This window comes from Gorilla gorilla, chromosome 2 (genome assembly GCF_029281585.2).
Source record: "Gorilla gorilla gorilla isolate KB3781 chromosome 2, NHGRI_mGorGor1-v2.1_pri, whole genome shotgun sequence".
Taxonomy (NCBI): Eukaryota; Metazoa; Chordata; class Mammalia; order Primates; family Hominidae; genus Gorilla; species Gorilla gorilla.
Genome location: NC_086017.1, coordinates 14469253 through 14487967, shown reverse-complemented (window position 1 = coordinate 14487967; position 18715 = coordinate 14469253). Strand labels below are relative to the sequence as shown.

General features: G+C 42.5%; 1 protein-coding gene across 1 annotated transcript in view; it reads right to left on the bottom strand.

Annotated features, from left to right (window-relative positions):
• Window positions 1-18715, bottom strand: part of ITPR1 (inositol 1,4,5-trisphosphate receptor type 1) — a 354018-nt gene that overhangs the window by 156780 nt on the left and 178523 nt on the right. Inside the window, exons 21-31 of the mRNA XM_063703566.1 lie at window positions 17422-17673; window positions 16467-16608; window positions 15561-15741; window positions 14028-14215; window positions 10140-10278; window positions 9409-9467; window positions 7250-7411; window positions 7003-7173; window positions 6459-6524; window positions 5599-5736; window positions 2185-2310 (exon numbers count right to left, since the gene is read on the bottom strand). Coding sequence (XP_063559636.1) covers window positions 2185-2310; window positions 5599-5736; window positions 6459-6524; window positions 7003-7173; window positions 7250-7411; window positions 9409-9467; window positions 10140-10278; window positions 14028-14215; window positions 15561-15741; window positions 16467-16608; window positions 17422-17673 — 1624 coding nt within the window. The remainder of the gene's footprint in view (window positions 1-2184; window positions 2311-5598; window positions 5737-6458; window positions 6525-7002; window positions 7174-7249; window positions 7412-9408; window positions 9468-10139; window positions 10279-14027; window positions 14216-15560; window positions 15742-16466; window positions 16609-17421; window positions 17674-18715) is intronic.

Below are 18715 nucleotides of genomic sequence, written 5' to 3'. Positions count from 1 at the left end.
AGTTTTGCCTGTTCTTAAACCTCTTGCACTCTTTTTCACTGATATGTAAGTTCCATTGCATGAATATATGACAATATCTTTATTCTATGGTGGAAGGGCATTTGGAGTAGGATCCAGTTTTAATAGATAGTAACATTACTAGTATTATAAATACTAGAGTTGCTGTGAACATTCTTACACATGTCTTCTGGTGAACTTAAACCCATACTTCTTTTGGGTCTAAGAACAGAATTGCTGGGTCACAAAGTATGAGTATGTTTGGCTTCAGAAGATACTGACAGCTTTCAAAAGTTGTTAACAAGTTGCATTCTACATTCCAGCTGTTCCTATCCTTGTCAACACTTAGTATTGTCAGTCTTTTAAATTTTAGCCACATCTTATTGTGGCTAAACAACTTAATTTGCATTTCTCTGATGTCTAATCATGTTGAACACTTTGTCACATTTATTGGCCATTCGGATATCCTCTCCAACAGGGTGTCTGTTCAAGTTTTTTGCCTTTACGTTCTTACTTACTTATTTATTTATTTGAGATAGAGTCTTGCTCTGTCACCCAGGCTGGAATGCAGTGGTGCAATCTTGGCTCACTGCAACCTCCATCTCCTGCATTCAAGCTATTCTCCTGCCTCAGCCTCCAAGTAGCTGGAATTACAGGTGCTCACCATCATACCCAACTAATTTTTGTATTTTTAATAGAGATAAGGTTTCACCATGTTGGCCAGGCTGGTCTCAAACTCCTGATCTCAAGTGATCCGCCTGCCTTGGCCTCCCAAAGTGCTGGGATTACAGGCGTGAGCCACCACGCCTGGCCTATTTTTAAAAGAAGGTCAACTTTTTCCTCAGTGACTTTTTTGAGTGTGTTATGTACATTCTGGATATGAATTCTTTGTTGAGAACGTGCATTGCAAATGTCTTTTACTCTCTGCCTCCCCTTTGGATGCTCTTAATGGTGTCAGTGGACAAACAGAAGTTATTAAAAGAAGGCCCATTTATCAATTTTCAAAAATAGTGTTCTTTGCATACCTTGTAAGAAAATTTTGCTTACCACACAGCCATGAAGATTCTCATGTTACCTTCTAGAAGGCTTATTTTTCACTTTTTACCCACAGTTATTGAGTTTTATATTTCGGGTGAGGTGGTGGCTTTAATCTTTTTATCTTTTGACTTTTCTTTCTCTTAACATGACACTGAGGGAACACAGGTTGAGTATCCCTTATCCAAAATGCGTGGGAGCACAAGGGTTTCACATTTTGGATTTGGGAATATTTGCATTATAGTCTGCTGGTTGAGCATCCTAAATCCAAACATCTAAAATATGAAATGCTCCAATGAGTGTTTGCTTTGAGCATCACACTGGCACTCAAAAGTTTTGAATTTTGGAGTATTTCAGATTTCAGATTTTCAGATCTGGGATGCTCAACCTATATTATCCTACAATCCAGCAATCCTTTTTCTGGAAAGTGTTAGCAGTACTACTGAGTGAGTGAGTGTGTGCATGCACAAAGATGTCCTTTGCAGTATTGTTTACAAAGTTAAAAATCAGACATTGCCTAACTGTCCATTAATATGAGAATGTTTTTTTAAAAGTTACAGCCATTCTATGGAATGTCATTTAGCCATCAAAAGAATGAGAAAAATTTATATCTCTCTGATTTGCAAAGGAATCCATAATGTGTTAAGTGAAAAAAGCAGAACACAAGACAATGCATAGAGTGTGGCATCATTTTTCTTTACAAAACCTACAATACATTTAATATACTTCTAGAAATATATTTAACAAACTAAGATGTATTACAGATATGTTTGATATGGAAATATTATATATGTATACATAGCCACAGAAAACTTCATGCATGACCTCAGTAGCAGGTGGCAGGAGAGACATTTAGCACTTCTGTATTGCTGAAGTTTGATACAATGAAGGACTTGACTAGGAAAATATAGACACATATCTTACTTTATCCATCTCACTTTCCTCCTTTTCCCCTCCCCAACTCCTGCCATCTCATCCCCAAAAGATGAGTATTTATGTCCTCCTGATAAGTGATGAAAATGTTCCTCTTTGGAATGAATGTTGCATTATAACAAGCCCCAGAAGCCACAACAGCCAAAGAACAAGCTGTTCCTCCTCCCTCTTCCCTGCCCTCCTCCCTCTACAGATTTGCAGATTGGCCTCAAGTCTTACCCCTGGGTTGAGAAACAGGTTTATGTGTTTATGTAGCAAAGCTTGATTCTGCTGGTTGCCTGCGCAGAAATTCTGCAAAAATTCATGAGCCAACCTCATTATCTCTTGCATCTTGGTATCTTCGGCCTGTGTAGGGGGAGACAGATGAAAGCACTGATTGCTGGGCCAGGAGACCAGCTTCTCCTATACCCAACACCTCCTGCTAACGTGGGAGTCAGAAGGTGTTTGCTGGGGACCTGTTGTGGGTAAATATTGAGGGGCTGCACTGCTGACGCTGAAAAGAAGCCAGTAACTTGTCTATGCTCATGGACGAAAGTGAAGATCTTATTTGGGTGGGAGGGAGCACTGCAGAGTGAAGGCTAATAGAAGGCATCCACGAGTCCATTATCCAGCAAGGACTGAAACTTCTGAACCCCCTACTTCTAAAGACAGGGACGGGCTGGGCACAGTGGCTCATACCTGTAATCCCACCCCTTTGGGTGGATCACTTGAGGGCAGGAGTTTGAGAACAGCCTGGCCAACATAGTGAGACCCCCATCTCTAACAAAAAATAAAAATAATAAAAATTTTCAAGATAAACAAAAACAGGGACTGACAACAGAACTGGGGCTGACTTCCTCACTGACGCTGAGTAGTCATTTTCCCTCTTGGGTTCACCTTTTTAAGTTGTCCAACCTACTAGACATTAACTTTTGCCATCAGCTCACATGGCAAAGTGGAAATCTCCTGAGATTACACATTAGAGCAACTGTGCCTGCCGTAACTCCTTTATCATCTCAAGTACAATTTTTAACCTCAGACTTAATTTTCCCATCGGCAAAATGGGGATAATACCCTCCTTGGCATTTCACATGGTTGGATTATGTGATTCATACATTAATAGCATAAACTCAGTATTTTAGAGTTAAATATTCCGTAATAAGCCAATTCTATAAAACCCATGGCCATTTTGTCCAATTCTAAACAAGCAAACATTTAAGAGAGTAAAAACACAACAAGAATTTCTAAACTGGAAATCATCCTTCATATTCTTACAGCCCACAACAAGTCTTCCTAAGTCTTCACAGCCATCACCTCATTTCAGAGGCAAGAGAGGATAGCAGGTAGGAATGCAGGTCCCCAAACCTGACTGCATTACTCTTATCCCAGATCTCCAACTTCCTGGCTGTGTGACCTGGGGCACATTTCTTAGCCTCTCAGTGTTGCTGTTTACTCATCCGCGAAAAGGAGATAACAAAAGTGCACACTTCATGTGATTGTTATGAAGATTAAATGAGAAAAGTCACATGAAGTGCTTAGACAGTGATTACTCTGTAAAAGTTAGCTTTTGGTTCCGGGCTAGACTGAGGTCAGCAAACTTTTTCTTAAAGGGCAAGGCAGCACATACTTTGGGCTTTGTGGGTAGAGAGGGAGTATCAAGGACATTATGTAGGTACTTATGTGACTATTTTAAAATGTAATAACCATTCTTAGCTGATATGCTGTTCAAAACAGGTGGTGGATTAGATTCGGCCCGTGCCTGTAGTTTGCTAACTCCTGGTCTAGAAAAATAACTCTGTGACAAAACAGAGTTGTGGGAGGAAGGTGAGCTCCCAGCTTTGACAATCAAACCAAAACAGAGGAGAATTTACAAGGACATTAATAGCAAGTCCCAGGACAACATAACGGGGATTACATTTGTCCCTTATTAACAGGAGGAGTGGTGAACCTTCTAGCTCTAAGAAATCAGAGGGCTTGGGACAGACAGCCACTGCTGGTTGACAGCAGTAACCTTAAATAGTTCCACACACCTCCAGTCCTTCCGTATAAAAGGAATCTGCTGGTGCACAAGCTAAGTGAAGAACCTTTGTGGTGTGAAGCGGATTTTTCCAAGGAAAGCAAGCCCCAAAGACATCAAGTCACAAGAGATTACCTGTGGGGGATTCCTCCACCGTTCTTTGGAAGTCTGTGCCCATCCAAAAGCTAACAAAAGTGTGCACATGTACACACACAGATATACACACACATGATATTCTTCCTTTGAGTCACCAATTCCAACCACATCTGGTTACCTGTAGATTAAGCCGGCTCTATGAAGGCATAACTCTCATTAGGGAAACTGATGATATTATGAGACAACACTATGGTCAGCAAATGACCCCCTCGCATTCCTTACACACAAGGAAGTAGATCAGCTTGTTGGTTCTAGTCTAAATGACAGGCAAAGTTTGGATGATAATGCACACCTGTATCAACTACAAGTTAGCTAGGTATTATACCTACGACAGGGATTAAGCTTGGACTTTATTTATAGCTACTGAAAGGCCTGACCTGCCCGATTCATATGGTCCCCATGACTGAGGAGGAGGATCCCTTCATAGGAAATTTCCTGGAGTAGAAGGCGACAGGCATAGGGAAGGCAGCAGGCCCCAGATCCACAGTGAAGTGGAGCCAGCGTCACTCTACACAGCGGTGCCATCCATGCAAGTTACTGAACCTCTCCCGCTGCAGCTCTCTCATCTAAAATGGGGCTAAAGATAGCACCACCCATCTCATCCATGTGTCTTGAGGATGGCATGAGCTAATAATGTGTCTAAAGGCCTCAGCATAGTGCCTGGCACCCTGCAAGCACCTAGAAATGAGCCTTCATCAGGTGAGTCTTCTCTAGCAAATCAGTCTCTCTAGCAGTTTATAGTCAACTCAAGAGACCTGAGTCTGAGCCTTTCACCTCTAAACCTCCCCAAGCCTCAGTCTCCTCATCTGTCAAGTGGGCACAACACAAATACCCCAGTGGGTCTTGTAGGCTTGAATGAATGATTTACTAAGTGTCTTGTCAGCCTACATGCGTGCAAAGCACTGTCAGCCTGCTCCTGCCTCCCCAAATCAAATACGTATCAATGACAAACGCTAATGTGAAAAATTAGAGGCAAAGTACAACTTCCAGCAACAGAAAAGAAGACCTAGATCAAAGCATCACCTGATAAATCCAAATACTTAAGCAGATGTCAGCGTCTTAGTGAGGACTTCAAAAGTGGGCACATCCCATGTTCCTACATGCACTTAATAGCTGGTGATACTTAAATTGGTTGAGTCACACTGCAAATGAAATTGAAACACACCAACTCATGGGTAGATATAGCTCTAAGCTCTGACACAGACCAAGTTGTCTCTATCCAATGTGCCTTGGGAGTATGGAGAATAAATGGACCTCTTTCTTTACAGAATCTTAAAACTGGGGATGAGGATTATTCATGGGTGATTTTACTTTATTTTTCAGATGCTCTGCTTCATATCAATACCTGAAATTGCTTTGTAGTCACAATAGTCACACTGGATGCATTTCTTCACTAACAATATCCAGATGTGAAGAGTTTGGGGAAACCCAGGGATCCGCCCCATCCTGAGAGCAGCTGCTGTGCATGAGGCCCCGCTCACCTTCTCATAGGGAATCTGCAGCAGCTCCAGCACCACGGCGTGCGCGCCCATGTTCCGGAGCAGACGCTGTTGCTGCTTCCTGCTCTTTCTCACTGAGGCACTCTCTTGAACACAGAGTTTGCTAAGCCGAATCAAAATCTAGTAGAATGAAAGAAATCAGTCTCAGAAAACTAGGAACTATAGCTGGAAAAAGATTGCAGAGGGTGGTGGTGGGCAGGGATGCAAAAGGGATTATAATGCATTAAAAACGTAAAACAAAATTCCTTCAGTATGTGGCATTTCTGTTGATCCCATCAAGCCAAATCCATAAGACTAAGGTCATGTCTTCCAGAATAAGCAGGGGATTATGCCTTCAACAACAAGTGGGACAGTTTCAAAGATATCACTTAAAATGGAATGACCTGGCATCATTGCCGAGACCCTGGGAAGAGTTTGTTCTGGGGTAAAACACACAAAGCTCCCAGCCTCCCAACTTTGAACCAGTGTACGCAAAAATTTCTAAAGAACTACAGTTCTCAGTGGGGACACTGTGTGCCAGGCACTTAGATGACTCCCTGACAGTATTCTCAATTAGTCCTTCCTTCAATTGTAAAGCTTCAGAAATATGCAGTGCCTACAAAAGGTTGCACCTACAAAAGGTGAGGAAGCTGAGGACAAAAATTATAAGTAGAAGAGCTGGGTGTGGAGCCCAGATCTGATGCCAAAACCCATGAGCTTAACCTCTGAGCTCTACTTTCTCCCTGTTAAACCACATGAAGAAAAAAGCTCAAATGTGTGTACCTTCAACTTGACTATCACAAACTAAAGCTCCTTAGAGAATTCATAAAGAAAGGAAACATGGTGGTGGGGGAGGAGCTTACCTCTTTGACTACTCTGTAGTTGTAGCTGCTGGTGCTTTCATGCTTTTGTGGCTTGTTATTTCCCTCCTAGAAACCAAAGTGAACACAAGTGTGATCTGTACAACTCTTGGGCTACTGTCAGTTTGTTACAGTTAGCATCAACCTTTAGGAAAGAAAGGGAGTTCTATACTGTTTTACAATAGTCATGCTGGGCTTATGTCCCAGTCATCTACCTACTTGCTATGGGTTTCCTTGGGAAGGGAGAGTGGGCTGGGCCATGCCTAGAGAACAGGTCAATTCCCAAGTGGGTCTGTAAGGGAAACCTGGTGCTAATTCACTCAACATCGCAGTCTCTTCTACACGGTCCAAGGCTGCACAGGAGACAGAGCTAAACTTTGATTCGTAGCTTATTTCCTAGGCAAACAGCTGTGATCTTAGTGACTTAACAAGCAGATCTCTTGAAAATAAATCCTATCACATTTATACCTAAAACCAGAAGAGGATGCTCACTAGTTTTGAGAAGCCCATCCATCCACTTTGGCAGCATAACTTGTGTTTCACTCACCTCCGTCTTCTTATGTTCATTTTCTCCAGATGCACCATCCATAGTCTCATCGGGGCCCTGCCCTTTGTACACCCAAAGCTCTGACTTTTCCACGATGGACCTCAGTTGATCCAAGTCTTGTTTGATCTGTTTGTAGTTGTCCACATCTTGGCTGGTAACCAGCAGTTGAACCTTAATGAACGCAATCCGTTAGGCGCACACAACAGCTTCTTGGACAGACAACACACACGTGGGTGACCTGAGCTACCTGTTTGAAGGCCTGGAGCACCTCCTGCCTCTGGCTGAAGTGCCGGAAGAGGAGCTGCAGGGCCCCTGACACCAGGGGTGGGTAGTCATGCATCGTCAAGTGGAGCAAGACCCGGAGAAAGGTTCTGCCGCCATGGTCATCCAAGTCCAGTGGGGTGTTCTCCTCGCTAAAGGAGCGCAAGGTGGGGGAAAGGCCAAATGAATCACAAATGCCTCCTCTCACGCCCCTTGGGCCCAGATGCACCTAACCTAGTTACATTTCTAGCACTGTGATCTCCAGCCATGCAATTTCACTTTTCATTAGCTCCTTTAATAATACAGCCTTGCTTCATCTTCAACTATATTATGAAGTGAGGGGACAAGTAAGATGTCATATTAAAAGATAAGTCAAATTTTAAGCCAAAGTGACAAGACTAGCATTAGATTCTCAACATCTACATAGGGTGTTCTTCTGCTGGGCTTCGTCTGTGGTCTGAGAACTGCAAGAGGATGTGTTTCTCCTAAGTTATTAGTTTACGTATTTAGTTTTTAGAGATGAGGTCTTGCTATGTTGCCCAGGCTGAATTCAAACTCCTATGCTCAAATGATCCTCCTGCCTTAGCATGCTGAGTAGCTGGGACTATAGGAATGCACTACCATGCCTGACTATATTTAAATATTAATAAGCATATCCTAGATCAAATGGCAGACTACTCCATAACTGAGCACTGCTAGTCAATTATTGGGTCTGCACCTATATTGGGTTTAGAGTTGAATGAATGACAAATGGTGGAACCTTCCTGGTTGCTGGCTAATAAGAAAAGCACAGAGAAGACTTATAAATACTGTATTCATGCTATGTATTCCAAAAAGGTGTGAAGGTTTCAATGCTGTTCACTATGAGGAAAATGGCGGGAGAGCTGAGTGATCACACAGCACATGGAACCTGTATTATGCTAAACTCACAATACCTTGTTTAAGTTTCAGAAAAACATCTTCCATCATAGTACATAATGTTGCTAATTCAAATTTCACAGGTTTTATATTAAGCATTGAGGTAGACTATTAACACTGGTGGGCCCCAACAGAGTATTCAAACCCTTATGTAGTCCCCTCCCACACTGACAATGAGCTTGGCCATGGGATTTGCTTGAACAATAAGATATTAGGAGATGCAATGCAAGCAGAGGCCCAATTAGCACTTGCATACTGTTGGCTTGTCCTCTTAGAACATTTGCTTTTTGAGTCAGCCACCATGCTGTAAAGAAGTCCAAGCTATCCACATGGACAGAGAGAGAAAGAAGTCCTGGCCTTGCAGGCATCTCTGCTATAGTGCCAGAAATGTGAATAATCCAACTTGGAGGTGCCAGCCCCAGTTACCACCTCACTACAGTATGACAGACCCAACAGTGACCACCAGCAGAAGAACCATCCAGCTTAATCAAGCCACAGGGCTGTAAGAAGTATTAATAAAATGGTGGGTGTTTGAATCCTTAAGTTTTTTGGAGTAATATGTTATAAAGCAATAATCAAACCAAGTGTGCTAATTATAAGAACTATGTGCATATGGTGTTTATACCAAATTTTATACTTGGAGGTATAAGAGTTCCATAATTATAATAATGTCTTAAGTCAAAATTGACCAGTGCGGTTTTTTTTAAAGGGGTTCATACATTAATATTAGGAACAATGAAACAACAGATGTTGCTTTCTTTGTTGCATAGCCTGCAAGGAGCTCAGGGATAAAATTGTAGCCCAGCAGCAGCAGCAGGACGTGATCTTACTAACTTCACTGTTTTGAGCCCCTCTCTCTTTCTATTCTTTCTTTTGATTGCATTTCCTCACTATGTGAAAATAATCTTGTAATGTAGGTATTTTGGGAAATCTCCTTAAATCCTTTCTGTCCTAGGTGGGACACACACACACACACACACACACACACACACACACACACACATACTTTCTCTCTCTCTCTCTCTCTCTCACTCTCTCTCTCCTCCCAATCAAGCCAACCAAGTTAACTCTGACTTGAGTACTAACAGTTCCAAAGATAGCACCAAAACAACCTAAGCCCAGAGACTAAATATTTACTAACATAATAAAGAGAAGGCCTCTGAGAGCTCCGGAAGAGCAGCCTTCCCAACTGCAGACCCACCTACAAAACAGTAACTGAAAATATACTTTCCTTCCTCCAAAGATGCCTTCTGCTTGTTCTTCAATGTGTTCAAAGTCAAGAGCACCTGAAAAGTTAGAACATATCACTTCAGATGCAGGAAGGTCTGCAAACATGCTGCTGGTGAACTCATCCATAAGTTTTGCAGGGTAAAGCTGTTGAGTTAACCCCAAATCTCCCAGAACATTATATTGCAAAGCTATGCAGAGTGACTAACCCAGATGACATTAACCACATATTCCACATTCCTGCCCCTTCCTCCCTCACTGCATGGTGCCCTGGTGAAGGACAGCAATGATCTCACTCATGGAAGCTTGGGCTTGGTAGATGGGATTATTTCTACTCCTACCCTCTCCCTTCACCACTAGTTCCTGGGCAGGGAAAAACTGCCAACATGAGTAAAAGCTGCTAGTGGACAAGAAATCTCCTGGAGAGTTTTTTGTTACTGTTTTTATTTTGGTATTTTTGCGAGGGAGGTGGGTAACCACAATGCTGGAAACCTCAACTGTCTCATCACCAAGACACTCCCAGATGGAAGGAAACAAGATCCAACCCAGAAGGAATCTGGGCTCTATCAATTATTCACTTGCTCAAAAAGAGTAACTGCCAGGATGATGCCCTGGTGCAATAATCCTCAAAACCATTTTTACCCTTTTTCTAGAAGATACTGTTTGCTCTCCCCATTTTCCTTAGAGCCAGGTCCCATTCTATGGCTGAAATTCCATTCTGAATCACTAACCTGGTACATTACTTGGCCCTTCTTGGCTGCTGTTTCCGGAGGATGTTTCTGAAGTCTGGGAATTGCTTTCATCAAACTCTCGCTTAAATATACACAGGAGGCAGGAGATCCTATAATCCAACCTCACATTCAAAATAAACTAAAGATTCAAGTGGAAATGGAAACAGATTGGTTACATTAACATACCACCTTGACTCTGCCAAGCCACCACACACTGGCGGGGCCTGGTATCAGCTGCATCAATTACCGTAAGCACTAAGTGGGCCGAGTATTTGGCTTAGATTTCAACAGTCATTTTAACAACAGCAGACTTCCATGGGGCATATGAAGTCTGCCCATAGCACCTTAGCCTCTAGTGTAAACTTCAGCATCCTGGCAATTAATTTAACAATTGGAACACTAAATCACTCACTCCTGGCTCCATAAATGGAGTCTATAAAACAAGACTCCATTTCAGTAAGTATTCAATGTCAACTCTGGGCCTAACACTGAGAAGAGTGAAGTTGCCTGCTTTGGATTTAAGAGAATTAACAAAAAAAAATTTGTTTTTTACTATGGAAAATTAGCTTGGTTCCTATTTCCTGTTTCTGGTTGTTTCTCCTGGTTTGGGTACAAACCCTTGGACACCCTCTTCTTTTGCCTCCTGTATTCCCTCACCGTTTATTCCAACACAGGGTCACTTTTCCCAGGATTGCTGCTAGAACCAAAAAGAAAGATTGAGCAGCTGACATCATGTAGGGATCTCACTCACGTTCTTCCTTCCATTCACCCCTTGTCTCTGCTCAGCCTCCCAGCAACTTTTCCCAGTCCAATGGCCATCACCTCTTCCAGAGGGAGATAGGTCTCTGGCCTGCCTCCATGCTCTCAGTGTATGTGTCCTACAGACTGTTGGACATCCTATTTGCTATCTTCCCAGAGCCTCAAACTCAGTGTTTCACAAAAGTAACTGCGATGGTTAATTTTATATGCCAACTTGACTGGGTTCAAGGACACCTAATTAGCTTGTACAACTGTATTTCCGGGTACATCTATGAGGGGGTTTCCAGAATGGACTGGCATTTGAATCAGTGAGCTGAGTAAAGAAGATCCGCTCTCACCCAGTGTGAGTGGGCACCATCCAATCCACGGAGGGCCTGGATAGAGCAAACAGGTGGAGGAAGACCGAATCCACCTGTTCTGGAGCTGGGACACTCATCTTCTCCTGCCCATCAGAGCTCCAGGTTCTCTGGCTTTTGGCCTCAGACTGAGAGTTACACCTTCAGCTCCCCTGGTTCTCAGCCTTGGGACTCAGGCTGAATCACAGCACTGGCTTTCCCGGGACACAGCTTGCTGTGGCAGACTGGGGGACTTCTCGGCCTCCGTAACTGCGTGAGGCCAATTCCCATAATAACCCCCTCTTGTCTATCTGTATGTATCCTATTTGTTCTGTTTCTCTGGAGAGCCCTAACATACTAACACTGTCAGTCTTGCCTTCATCTACTTTCTGCCTGGGTTTCCTCAACCTCAGTCAGTTGCCTGATCATCAGCACCTCCTTCCTGGACACACATCTAATCAGAGACTAAGTCCTGGTGGTTCTCCATTTACCGCTTCTCACAGAGTTCTCCCCTACTGCCGTTTCTCCCTGCTCAAGGCCTCATTATCTCCTGCCTGTTCCATTTACAGAACCAAATTCACCAAATCAGCCTCCTGACCACTTGTTCTTATGTTAACCTCCTGCTTGAAGACTTTCGAAGGCTCAACAGAGAATAAGCCTTAGCATTTTAGACACCCAAAGCTCTGTGCAGTGTGGCTTGGTCCTCCTTTCCAGCCTCACTTCTGACAACTTCCCCTCAGCACACTCTATGTCTCTGCTCAGCAAGAACTGCCCATTGACCTGCATCCCATGGTACTCGGATTCAGGCTGCTCCATCCACCTGAGAACGGGCCTTTGTTTCTCCATGTACAAAGCCCATGCACCTTAAAGGCTCAGATGAAACCCCACCTCCTCCATCAACCCTTCTCTGATCTTTACCACGTGGAGTTACATGACCCCCACCCCCAGACCCCCGTGTCAGAAGAACTTTCTGGTGGTTTTATTTCCACATCCACACAGCTTCATCATACCTTATTCTCCCATCAGACTATAAACCCCTTGTGGATGGAGCCCCTGTTCGAATCATTTTTGCATTCCTCACAGTGCACATGGTAGGGAGTCAGTAAGTACCCGTGGAAAGAATGACTCAATCGACCAATCCTTCTTAGGTCACCACGGTGAGTGGACCTCAAGATGTGACCAAGTTTTGCACTGTGTCGTTTCTGACAAACGTCCAAGACAACACTTTGGAACACATCGGCCATGGCCTGCAAATTTTATATGTATATTTTGTCTCGACAAAAAAAACTGAAAATAAAATTAAAAATAAAATTTATTAAAGAATAAAGTTTTAAAAAAGGAATCTTTCTCTACAGTTGGTCAGGCATAAATTCAATAAGATTTCTCCTTGACTTAAGCTGTCTTTATCGTCCTAATTACATGACTTTGAGACAACCCATTAAAACTTTCAAAGCATGGGTAAAGGGTGATTTCAGACTAAAAAATAAAATCCCCAGATCTTAAACATTTATAAATTTCTACTACATATGTTGGGGTTGAGATCAGGCAACATGGGATAAAAAAAAGAAGGTGCTAACATAATTCTTTCCATTAAGCAGCAGATGATTTTGTCGATGAATAAAAGTTACCTACATGGCACAGAAAGAGGGAAGCACAGGTTGTCGGGTGGGGTTCAAAGCTGTAGAGAGGCTTGGGAGGGTTTCATGCCTACGACCAAGCCTTCCCTTTATACTAGATTCCACCCCCGCTTGCCTACAGAAGGACTTTGCTCTTACAATTATTCTCTCCCCAAACACCAACAAGTTCTCCCTGTATACATGATCATTCCTATTCACCATACAAGCTTGTTATAATCTACCCACTTAAAAAATATTACAACAAAAATAAACCTTGTTACCAACAATCGCCCTCTGCCCATGTCCCCACTTCTCTGTGCATCCTTACAGTCAATCTGTCCAAGAAGCTATATATATTTACTCCCCGACTTGATCTTCTCCCATTCCCTCTTGAATCCCACCTGTTCCCAAATGTGCCCTCCTCACCATGGGGTCTTTGCGTTTGCTGTTCCCTCTGCCTCAGATACCCTTTCCCAAGATATCTGTGTGGCTATCTCCTCACTTCATTCAGGTGTGTAATCACGTCACTGTACTGGAGAGGCCTTCTCTGATAACCTCACCTAACACAATATCCCCAGCCCCCTGTCCTCAGTGTCTCCAAACCATCCTGACCCTCCTTTACTTTTTAACGTCTCTTAGCACTTATTCTTAATACATGCCCATGCCCCTCTATCAAAATGTAAGTTCTAGAGAAGCAGGAATTTCATCTATTTTTTTCATTGCTGGACCCTCCCAGTGCTTAAGGGGACTTGGCACAGAGTTGGTCTCAATAAATATTTGTTGACTGAATGAAAAAGGGAAGAAGGGAGGAAGGCTTTGCAAAGTTGATGGAACCCTGAACCTAGTTATGATCAATAAGCAGAGATGCAGCTACATGCAGACACAGAGGTAAGTGAATTCTAGGCAGAGGGTTGGCATGGAGGCCATCGATCATGGAAAGCTAAGATAACAGTGCCAAGTCTTGACATGGCTGGAGGGACATGGCCATGTTGGGAGGGTAGGAGAAAGCAGTAAAGGGATTAAGAGGAGCCAGCTCATAAATGACACGGAGGGATGAGCTAAGGATTTGCCCCCATTTTCTTCCCAGAAAGCCTTGGGCTCCATCAGAACAGAGGGACTGGATCTGAATGGCGCCCCTGTGACATACCCTCCCTACCCCAGCTCCAGCTAGTGGATACCTGGAGTATCTCAATGATCTTCAGCTTGGTGTCCATGACCATGATGTCCTCCTTCTCAGGCTCTGCCTGCTTCACATTGCCTTCAGGGGCAGCAGCCATGGGAGTCATGGGCAAAAAGCCTCCTCCCCGGAGCACCACCTGGGTCATCAGCTCTCCCACGCCATGAATAGATCTCATCACGTTACTGCCTAGGAAAGGCCAGGAGAGACCACGGTCACAATGTCCCAGAGAATGCTCGGAGGCATATGTCAAGGGGCAGGGGCTCTTTGAGACAAATTATTTAACATATCCCTATTCCAACATAATCTCAGGACCCTGGAAACCTGGAAAGGTAAATGCACATCAAAAATCTGGGCTTCTGAGAGCAACAGAAAGATCATGGGCTTCAAAATCCCCAGAGGGGCATTTCTGTGCACTAACTTGCCCATCAAATCTTATTTTTTTTAATTTTCTTTAGAGACAGGATCTTCCTCTATCACCTAGGCTGGAGTGCAGTGACACAATGATGGTTCCCTGTGGCCTCAAACTTCTGGGCTCAAGCAATCTTCCTGCGTCAACGTCTCAAGTAGCTAAGACTATAGGCATGCATCACCACACCCAGCTAATTTTTTTTTTTTTTTTGGTAGAGATAGGTTCTCTCTATATTGCCCAGCGTGGTCTCGAACTCCTGGCCTCAAGCAATCCTCCTGCTGCAGCCTCCCAAAATGCTAGTATTACAGGTATGAATCACTATGCCCTGCCCAAATTTTATTGATCATCAACTATGTGCTTGTTATGAGCACAGAAATAGGTACATAAAGTTAATAAGGCACAAATCCTGATGCTGCTTGACCTTAGGTGCATCATATTACCTCCAAGCCTCAGTCTCCTCATCTACAAAATGGAAATAAAGGAGCTCAACAAAAGAACTAAGTGGTATAATGCAACATGACTTAGCACAAGACCTAGCAAATAGAAATAAGTCAATGTATTTTTTTCTGTTCTAGCTGCAGAAGACCAGTTAACATAATTGATACATGATACCAATATCTGCCTACTCTGACCCTAAAACGAGGAAGAAATAAACATGCGAAGGCAGACTGTCCTACTCACAAAGTGCAAATAGCTACCAAGATAGGAGCCTGGATTTTCTTACATCCTAAACAAATATTATTATCATGGGTCTCACGAATGTCAAGAACAATGATAGGACATGTATTTGTTATATAAACATTCAAAGTGTTAAGTAACTTTCAAATTGTTCAACAAAATATACACACGACTCATACATAAATACAAAATAAAATACACATAAATACAAAATAAAATTCAGCAAAACGTGAATAACTGTTGACTCAAAGTCATGGGTACATGGGACTCCATCGTACTGTTCTTCCGCTTTTCTTTACACAGTATTTGAAAATGTTCACGATGAAAAGTTGGGAAGGAATGAACAAAGAAAGGATGTGGCATCACATATAGGGTATGACATGAGCATAACAGGAAAGGCTGGGAGGGCATCTCTCAGATGTATGGGCACCCTCAGATACTCACTCTTCAGCTTCTCCACATCATTGTTACCTTTATTCTCTTCTCCTTTCGCCATCTTGCTAATGGGGAAGATTGTTGTCACATGCACACAGTCCAATATGGCCAGAAGGATCTTAGTTAATCGTAGAAGGTCAGAGAAGTTGTAGAAACCAAAGTATATGAGATTCCTAGCTAAATTTACAACCTATTGTATTAAAATAAAAGAAGAAGATGGTATTACATAAACTGCATCCCCTTCAATTCCATTTGATGTTGACCAATTTAGAAATGACAGACCTGGACCCTCCTTATGGTAAGAGAAGGCATGTATTTTCCTTGCACTTTCTGATAAAATTTCATTTTGTTTCATAAGGAGGAAAAATAAGAAATGGAAAGCTACTGATCTGCTCTGATGACTAATTAAAAAAAAAAAAAAGACCTCATCATTTACTCTACACAGCTTCCCAAGGATAATATTAACACCAGGCAAGCAGAGTTATTCCCAACAAGGACACAAATAATAACACTCTGCAATCCTCAGAAATACAGCTCTTAAAAGGCAAAAGCAGTCTCAGAAACGTTGTTAACTCAGAAGTAACATGGATTTATGTTCTGCAAATGATTAATCTATGGCAGATTGCAAGCACAGTGTTTCTGTCTTGTCAGTTTTAACACTAAGTGATGTTCTATCATTTTATGCGGTTCAAGTCACCTTGTATATTTCTTTTAGGCCCATAACTACTATTAAGCCATGTGACTGGTATCCGTTTTATTTTATTCTGGAACAAAACCAAGCTGAATTCCTTTCCATTACAAAACCAGAGCATCATGACCAAAATCACAACCTACTCACATATTTTCTATTTGCCCCATAGAAAAATGACCACTGACAGGCAGACAATACACATAGGAGATTTCATCATGAGTTACCTCAAACGTAAGCTTATTCTTCTCCTTATCAGAGAAAGGGAACCTCTGACAAACCACATCTCTTAAATACTCCTCCACAAACTCCATGGTCTGAGCAAATCTCTCCTTAATTTCATCTTTGGAAGCTCCACTACTATCATAGCTGAAAAGAAAGGAGAAAGAAAGGAAACAAAATTTCAAGTTATTCCCAGAGAGGTCTTCCTGGGTCACTCAGCTTCAAAAGTCAACATCCCCTAACCCTTGGTATCCCTTGACCCTACTTTATTTTTTCCCTCCTTAGCACATATCACCAACTATATATTTGAGTCGTTTATCTTGCCTATTGTCTGTCTTCCACCAACTAGCATAGACATTGCTTTCTAGTTTGTTCACTGATATATTTCTTGAGCTTGGCACATAGTACACACTTAAATATTTGCAGAATGAAAGAGGAGATGAGATATAAAAAATATAATTGGGGCCAGGCGCAGTGGCTCAAGCCTGTAATCCCAGCACGTTGGGAGGCCGAGGCGGTCGGCTCACAAGGTCAGGAGATCGATACCATCCTAGCTAATACGGTGAAACCCCGTCTCTACTAAAAATACAAAAAATTAGCCGGGCCTGGTGGTGGGCGTCTGTAGTCCCAGCTACTTGGGAGGCTGAGGAAGGAGAATGGCACGAACCCAGGAGGCAGAACTTGTAGTGAGCCGAGATTGCGCCACTGCACTCCAGCCTGGGCAACAGAGTGAGACTCCATCTCAAAAAACAAACAAACAAACAAACAAAAAACCAAAAACATAATCATGCCATCTTTTACATTCTTGAGGAAAAAAAATTTGCCATCCACTTAATTTTGTTTTAAGCTTAAAGAAAAAACCAACACTTCATCTTTCTTCTAAGATTTAATGAGACCATATGGGGCTATCTACTGCCGCACAGAATAACGTAAAGTGAGGTTTTCAGGTGCCAGGCTCACTCGTCAATGGCGATCTCCGAGGGAATCTCCGACCAGAGGCGGGCATATTTCACGGGGGTGACTTGTTCCTGGGGATCTCGGTCCACATGCATGTGAAGCATGAGGCGGCAGAAGGATGCCCTGAGGTCATAGGGCAGGTTCTCGTCAGACATGCAGCGGAGAATGAGATCGACATCCAGCTGGCCTGAGATTTCGTTGATGGCCAGGTATTGGCGGTCCAGACACATCCTCGCAAAGAGGTTCAGCTGATATCTAGAGGAAGGAACAAGGGCACACAGCTCACGCTCCAGAAATCATTCAGGATGAATGAAGGGTCGTCTGGGCAGCCCTGACTGTCATGGGAGTGACATTTGGCCAACTAAACTCATACATCAACACCCCTAAATTGCTCTTGTATACCAGGATTTTGGCTTTGGTACCAAGCAGATAAAAGAACTATTCAAGCTGTGCAGTAGAGTGTGGGTTGACAGCCAACAGGAACACATGTCTATCCAGCTGTGTTGGAGCAATTATGTGACGACCTAATTCCACTAGGTCCTTAATGTTTGCTTTTTAAAATAAATGGGGGGAATGCTAAGGCCTAAGATGGTTGTCTATTTCCATCCCTTCAGCTGTGTTTTATACAGTAAAGACCATCTAGGAAATGTTCAAGATATCACACATATTCAGCCTAATTAGAAATTTTATAACATTTTAAAGATCTTATATCATGTAAGTCACTCTAATTCCTATACATGTAAAAAAACATTTCATTTACAAAAGTAGGAGACTCCTCACTTTTCATCTTCATCCAATTGCAAGTGAATGTTGTTAACTGGAACCTGACCAATTAAGGCACTCTTTCTCATTCACTTGGGAGAAGATTCATCAAACACTGAGAGAGTAAACATACTTGAAATGTGAAATAACGAGAAAGCCACAGGCTTTCAAAATACTGCCTTCTGAATTAAAAACTCTATGTATTTCTAATAATCATGATTTGAAGACATTCTCAGCCTCATTAGATGTCGGGGAAATGCAAGTGTAGACATGAGTCTATTTCACACTTATAAAATTACCAAAAATTAAAAAGCATCATGATATTCAAGGTTAACAAAGACATGAAGAAACAAAGCTTGTCGTCTACAACTGGTGGGTGTGTACATTGAAACATCCAATTTAGAATTGCTTAGTAAAGCTTAAAATATGAATATCCTCCAAGCCCACCTCCCAGTGTGGAATGGAAATTCATACATATACTCAGAAAAATTTGAATGAAGATGTTTCCTGACATGAAGAACTGCAGCATGTGATC